At 59.5% G+C, this 7,003-nt stretch overlaps 1 protein-coding gene across 1 annotated transcript in view; it reads right to left on the reverse strand.

Annotated features, from left to right (window-relative positions):
* EPN3 (epsin 3) overlaps positions 1 to 7,003 on the reverse strand; it is a 9,044-nt gene that overhangs the window by 436 nt on the left and 1,605 nt on the right. Inside the window, exons 2-10 of the mRNA XM_006153621.2 lie at positions 5,147 to 5,847; positions 4,103 to 4,221; positions 3,365 to 3,445; positions 2,976 to 3,101; positions 1,617 to 1,704; positions 918 to 1,187; positions 629 to 745; positions 267 to 497; positions 5 to 183 (exon numbers count right to left, since the gene is read on the reverse strand). Coding sequence (XP_006153683.1) covers positions 5 to 183; positions 267 to 497; positions 629 to 745; positions 918 to 1,187; positions 1,617 to 1,704; positions 2,976 to 3,101; positions 3,365 to 3,445; positions 4,103 to 4,221; positions 5,147 to 5,708 — 1,773 coding nt within the window. The 5' untranslated portion in view covers positions 5,709 to 5,847. The remainder of the gene's footprint in view (positions 1 to 4; positions 184 to 266; positions 498 to 628; positions 746 to 917; positions 1,188 to 1,616; positions 1,705 to 2,975; positions 3,102 to 3,364; positions 3,446 to 4,102; positions 4,222 to 5,146; positions 5,848 to 7,003) is intronic.

Genomic DNA, 7,003 nt, shown 5'->3' on the forward strand with positions numbered 1-7,003 from the left:
CGGCCGGCACGCTGCTGAGCGGGAGGGGCAGGGAGGCGCTGTAGGTCATGGAGCCCAGGGGCATCCCGATGGGTCCGCCCGCCGCCAGGCCCAGAGCTGGCGAGCCGGCGCGCATCTGGTTCAGGCTCGGCCTGCCCTGCTCGCCCACACCGAAGGGGTTGGTGGGGGACGGAGCACTGAGACCTGCGGAGTTAGAAATGGGGGAGAAGATAAGTTTCCTGGACAAGGCTGCACTCTGAAATGGGCGGAGAGTGTGGGGGTCCTACCTGTCAGGAAAGGGTTCCGTGTCTTTGCAGCCTGAGGCGCCTTGACCAGTGAGTCAAGGTTAACCAAGGAAGAGGCTGAGGGTCCCAGGAAGGACTCAGGGGTCCGGCATGCTCGGGCCTCCTTGCTGGGCTGGGTCAGCGCTCCCCCTAGGACACCCAGGTCAAAGGCGTCGGGCTCCTTCGTGCCGTTTTGCTTGTAACTGGGGCTGGGTTCTCCAAACAGGTCCAGCTCTGGAATAGAAATGGTGGCGCAACTGGAGGGGAGAGGCCTGGCCTCCCAGTGGGAGGCAGGGGGCAGAGGCCAGCTCTGGGTGGGCCCCTCGTTTCCCCCCAGCCTCTTCATCCCTTTGCCTCCTGCTCACCCACAGGACTGCTGGGCTTCCCAGAGGGCACGGCCTGGGCACACTCCAGCCCTTCCTTGGTCTCTGTGGATTCTGGAGGTTTGGCAAACGGGTCAAAGGTCGAGGTACCACCTAGAGCTAGGCAAGAAGGAAGATGACATGAGTTGGTGAAGGAGGGCAGGCACTGGCCTGGCTCTACCAGCAAAGGGGCCGTCTAAATACAGACAAGATGTGCTGCCCCTTGACGCTGGAGGGAGCAGGCCTCAGAAGTCTCCTGGCCCTCACCCCCATGCTGTGTTCCTCCACTCACCAGGTGTGTCAGAGGTCTCCATGGAGGTCCCCCAAGGGTCAGTCCCAGTGCTGGGGAGTTTGTGGTGGGGAGAGCTCAGTGCCCAGGGGTCTATGGCCGGGGGTCCTGCAGGCAGCACTGGGGTCCTGCCCCAGGGCTCAGAGGAGGAGAGTGAGGGAGGCAAGTCCCAAGGCTGGCTTCGGGACAGGATGTTTCCTGACGGGGCTGGAGACCAGGGGTCTGCCGAAGGCCCCCAGGAGGCGCCACTGGGCTCTGTGTTCGGCCTGAGACCTGAAATGGGAACAGTACAGACAATCTCAGACCCACCCTTACCTTTTGTGAGGTCCCTTCCCGGTTACGCAGCCCACGTCGGGCGCTGTGGGACCCATTTCACAGGCGGGATGCTGACTGGGGACCACCCAGCACGTTCTCCCACGAGCCTGAACCCCCAGGCATGGGCAGCTGTGGCCTCCTTCCCAGTCAGGGCTGGGCTGGGGGAGTGAGGGGAGCAAGAGAACATGGCTGAGTTGCCCGCGTGCTGGGCCCTCCAGACGTGCTCTCCCAGTCCTCATTGTCACAGGGACAGCTGAGGCCCAGGGAGGTGAGTGACGTGCCCAGGGACCTTCAGTAAGCGGGAGAGGTGGTTTGCCAGCAAGTGGCTGGGAAGGAAGGGGCTCTCCGGGGCCAGTCTGGGAGCCTTTCTCAGGCCTGCATGCCCACCTGGGATGTCCCATGGGTCAGCAGAGCAGTGTGTGGAGGGCGGGGCCGGGGCAGGTACGAAGATGTCAGCCAAGTCCAGGATGGAGGACTGTGGAGGGGAGAGGCAGCCGTGGCTCAGAAGTGGGCGGGGCCCAGGGACGGGCAGGCCCTGACCTGTCAGCCTGACTCCAGCTCATTCTTCCCTTTATTCATTCAGCAAGCATCTATTCATGATCTCTCATCTCTGGGCATTGTTTTCCACCTTATACAGTGTTTCCTCATTCATTTAGTGCCTGATTTTCATAACCCTATGAGGTACGTAGGAGAGGCCCAGAGAAGTCACACAGGAGGGAGAAGCAGAGCTGGTGTAGAACCCAGGACAGCAGAAGTGGGCCGTCAGGGCAAAGACAAAAGAGTTTTTACAGCGAGCCCACCTCCCTGGGTCATTGTTCAAAGGAAACCGTCCCTGGGGTGTGGAGACGTCACATGTGTTTATCAGATTGTCCCCCAAAAAAGATCAGAAAAACTATTCGGTGGTACCAGTCATTTTCACATCCTCAGGCAGTTTACATCCACAAACAACTGGCTTTCGATTCCAACTCCTCCTCCCCGTCCTCTACATTCCACTTCCTTCTTCCGCATTGCCTTTACGTACCATCTTCCCCTTCCCCCATTTTCTGCCCTTTAAAACCATAAACCTGAGGCCAGTTCTGATCACAACTTTTCCATCAGAGAAGCTGTGCCCCCCCGATCCCCGCTTTTCTATACGTGTGTGTCTCTGTGTGTTTGTTATTGCGTCTGCTTCTACCTCCCAGCCTTCCCCACTCAGAGAAACGTGTTCATGCGGAGCTGGTCCCGACACTGGGGAGCATGAGCAGAAAGGAGGCAGAGGCACCCCATGGGTCACGTGGACCGCCGTGCAGGGTGGCTTTGCTCTCTGCAGCTGTGTGCCCCCTGCTCCCAGAAGATACGTATATGAGCCCAAGGTAGGATCAGCCTGTACCCACCACGAGCCTGCGCCCACTTCTACGTCCTGACAGTATCACGTAATCCCACGTCAGAGCTGGAACTACCCAACAAACCTATTGTGCAGAGGAGAAGACTGAGGCCAAGGCCGCGATGTGCCCCCGTGTCACAAAGTGAGTAAATGGCAGCCGATCCAGAACCCTAATCCAGGGGTCTCAGATAGGGATTATTTTACATACCGCTTTGCTGTCAGCGCAGTCACCAGCCCACGCAGGAGCTGCTGCACCCCTACCCGCTTTGCATTGAATAAGCATGTGTGTGCTCAGTATTCAGCAGGCATGGCTTTACATGTTACACAGCCTCAGTCCATCTCCCAGACCCTGTCCAGCCCACATTCCCCAGCCCACCCCCTACCTGGCTGGTTTTCAACGTCTCTTCCTTTCTCTCTTCTTTCTCGGGCTCTCTGTCCTGCCGATGGTGGACGGCACCCCCTGCGCCATTGGCTACTGGGGAGTCATCTCCCTGCCAGGACCTCACCTCCTGCAGAAGGCACGGAAGGAGTGAGGATGTGAACGGCCCAGGCTAGACTTCAGGCGAGCTGCACCCTGAGGCTGGAGTCAAGGAGAGAGTGCAGGGTGGGGGGCGGCAGAGAGGTTAGGTGCAGCAGGACCACCGGGTGCACGGGAGGAGCCTGTTAGTGCCCAGGAAGCACCTTCACCAGCACCAGGACCAGGACCAGGACCAGCTCCAGCACCAGCACCAGCACCAATGCAGGCGGCCAGGTGGGCATGGCCCGTCTCTACCTTCTCGTGTTCCTGCCGGCTCAGGCGCAGAGCCAGCTGCAGCTGCAGGTCCTCGTCCCTGTGGGAGGCTGGGGGGACCGGCTGCGAGGGAGGAAGAGCAGATGAACTTGGCCCAGCACTCCCACCCCTGGGCCAAAAGGGCAGCATAGGCCTGCCTGGGTAACAGGGGTGGAGAGACAGAAACAGCCCCCCTGAGCAGGTGTGGGCAGCCTGTTCCCCAGACAACGGCATGGCTGTGGCTTTCTCCCTGCAGTTCCAAATCAGGAAGATCGATTCTCCTGCAACCACTGCGAGCTCCCTGAGCCCAGTTGTGTGAGGCCTGGCTGCTTTCTGCCCCATCTTTCTGGATCCCCAGAGATAATGGCAAAGATGGCATTGGGGTAGCGTTCCTGTCCCGCAAAAGGACAGCTGACCAGGAAGACAGCATATCCCAGTGTCCCCTAGGAATGTGCCCATAAGTGCACCTGCCCTCCCTCACGGCCCTAAGACACACCGGCTGCCCCCAGTTACATACTCACTGCTCTTGCCAGGCCTGGCTGGAGAGGAGGGAAGGGGATTGCAGGCCCTGCCTAGGATGAGCCCAAGGACATGGATAGGCCCTGTGCTAACCTTGGGAGCAGGAGAGGGGTTCCAGGGCCCAAGTGGAAGAGCCTGAGTCAAGGCGTTGGGGTACCCAGGCTCCTCTTTCTCCTCGAGTCGCTGCCCATCTCCACCCCCAGTCGGGCTGCGGGGCCTCACCTTTTCAGCCTCCTCACGGCTCATGGCCAGGGCCAGCTGGAGCTGCAGCTCCTCTTCCCCTGATGTCTGCGGCCGGGCCTGTTCCAGGTCGGAGGTGTAGCGGGGGGATGAGGAGGAGGCTACAACAACCACCATGGTTTTAGTGCCCACGCTGGGACCCAGGGGCTCCCATACCCTCCGCCTGCCTAGAAGCTGAGGCTCAAAGAAGGAAGCTGAGGAAGGGGTGAGCTGGCACTCGAGGGGCCCAGAGGGCCAGAGAGCATGCCGGACGCTTTATGTAAGCTCCCCATTCCCTCCTTGACAAATACACAGACAGCTCAGAGGGTGCCTGGCCTGGGTCCTGAAGCAGGACCTGAACCCGGATCCCCTGACTCTTCCAGAGGGACTCCATCCAGACTGTGGCTAAGGGAGGTTGGGAGGCTCTAATCCAAAAAAGACACAGCCTCACAGCCCTCAGCAAACTGTCAAGGGCTTTAGGAAAGAGGGTCACTCTGAGTATTCCTCAGGTCAGAACAGGCCCAGCTTGGGGGAGAAAAGTGAGGGGCTGCATGGCGGCTGCCTCTGTCCACGGGCAGTGCCCACCAGCAGGGAGTAAAGGGAATGCCATGTGTCTGGACACAGGGTCAGGGCATTTCTGGGCTTGGTCTCATTTAATGTTCAGAACGAACAATGGAGATTGGTAAGATTTCCCTGTCTTTACGGATGAGGAAACTGAGGCTCAGAGAGCTGGGTGCCCAGGTGACACAGCTTGGAAAGGGCAGAATGAAGAGTGCTGTTTGGCTCCAGAGCTGAGGCCTCTGCCACCATGCGGTGCTATCAGACAGCCAGTTAGCAATGCATAGAAATAAATATATACTAACACTGTAGTTTTAGCTAACTGAGCACCTACTGTGTGCCAGGCACTGCACGTGACTTCCTCATCTCACCGAAGCCCCCTAACGGTCTCCCGAGGTGGTATCGATAACCACGGTTCTGGATTGCAGAGCCAGGACCAGACCTCAGGCCACCTGCCTGTCCCAGCCACACCCCCCAGGGCTCACTCACAGTTGTAGGAGGACGGGGAACCTCGCGAGCGGCCATAGTCCTCGCCATGGCGGCGGCTGAAGCTCAGCTGCCCACTACCGATGCCCATGCCCTCCAGCGCCATGCGCTCCTTGGTCTTGAGAGCGTGGGTCCGCTCCTGCCGCAGGCGCTCCTCGTCCCTGAGCAGGGCCATCACCTGCTTGACCTTCTCACGCACGTTGACACCTTGGTCCTTGCCGTCGCGGTCGATGTACTGGAAGTCCTTGAGTGTCTGGATGGTGTAGAGGTTCTCGCGACACTGGTGGGCCACCCGCTCGGAGCCGGTCTTGAGCAGGTAGTCCAGCAGCGTCAGCGCCTTGTACACGTGCCGCCAGTTCTTGCCGCTGTCGTTGAGCCGCCGCCACAGCATGCCCATGACCTCGGCGAAGGCCACCGTGTTGAAGGTCAGGTCGGCGATTTCCGACATGAGCGAGCTGGGTGGGCCCCAGGGGTCATTGCTGGTGGCCTCGCGCACCTTGATCTCCGCCTCGGAGTAGTTGTGCACGATGTTCTTCACTTGGCGCCGGAGTGCAGAGGTCGTCATGGTTGGCGACTTGGAAGTGGGCAGCCCCCACCCCCGCTGGAGGTGGAGGGCCGAGGGCCACTGTCGCGAGGTCACGGTCTCGAAGGGTGGGCCGCCGTGCTGTCAGCAGGGCGGCTGCGTCCTTCGGCTCCACATGGGGCTGAGGAAGAGAGGGTCTGGAGCTCAGGGCAGTGGCCCACTGTGCTGGTCATTATGCCACCAGCTGACTAAATGAGACCTGGCCAGCAGTGTCCCTGCTGCCGGGAATGGCCTTCAGCCGCACTGTTTCTCATTTTACTTACTATTTGGCCTGCACGTCTAGCTTCATATGTTCATCTAGCTTCACCAAGACACGGTTATCTCCTCCATTCATGTAGGGGAAAGTGAGGGTCAGAGAAGTATTAAATGACTTCTCCAAGACCCTAGAGCTGGTAGGGAGACCAGGGGACCCTATGCAGCCCCACCTGAGAATGCACAGCCCCAGTGAGGACACTGAAGTGCCCCCCAGGAGTGCCCGCCTGCCCTGCTTCTGCTTGGTGTTCTCCCTCTCTGCCAGGACCCAGCTTCTCTCAGTTTGTGTTTCTCTGTTCTATTGTTAATTTTTATAGTTCGGACTCCCAGAGTCCTTTTCTGAGCCAGGCCCAGAGCACCTAGCGTGGGCCACCCACGTGTGGGTGACAGGCGTAGTCCAGGGTGGAAGCACAGAGGAACAGAGGAAGGCCCAACCAAGGAATTCCAGGGGAGACTTCCTGGAGGGGGTGTGGCTCACTGAGCTCCAGACCCGAAGGGCAGGGTGAGGAGTGAACCAGCAAGGTGAGGAAGGGCAGCGTGCAGGGCCGAGAGCTGGGCCAGGAGGCGGGCAGGAAGGATATTTGGTAAAGGCGGCCTCTCAAAGGCCAAGGATGAGACCTGCCCGCGTCACGCTGTGTGTAGTGGCAGAGCTGGGACTAACACCTTGGTCCCCAGAAAGCCAATCTAATACTTATTGCACGTATCGCCCAGTTTGGTCATTAACTCACCCAACTGACTACTGTTTCAGTCCGGCCTTCTCGGCCAGAGGAAAAGCTCCCTGAGGGGGGGGCCATTCGGGCTCTCTAAACCCTCAAGGCCCTGGACACATGGTAGACCACGGGTACCCAGCAGAGGGAGGCTCAGAGCCAGCCCACTGCCCTTCCCACAGCCTCAGGCCCAGGCTGTCTGCTGAAAGCCAGGTGAGGCCTACCAGAGAAGAGTCTGCTCAAGGCCCTAGCAGAAACCAAAGCAAGATCCCCTGCTGCCACTGTTCCTCTGGCCATAATATGGGTGTTGGTCACTAC

Source organism: Tupaia chinensis, unplaced genomic scaffold (genome assembly GCF_000334495.1).
Source record: "Tupaia chinensis unplaced genomic scaffold, TupChi_1.0 Scaffold000383_1, whole genome shotgun sequence".
Taxonomy (NCBI): domain Eukaryota; kingdom Metazoa; phylum Chordata; class Mammalia; order Scandentia; family Tupaiidae; genus Tupaia; species Tupaia belangeri.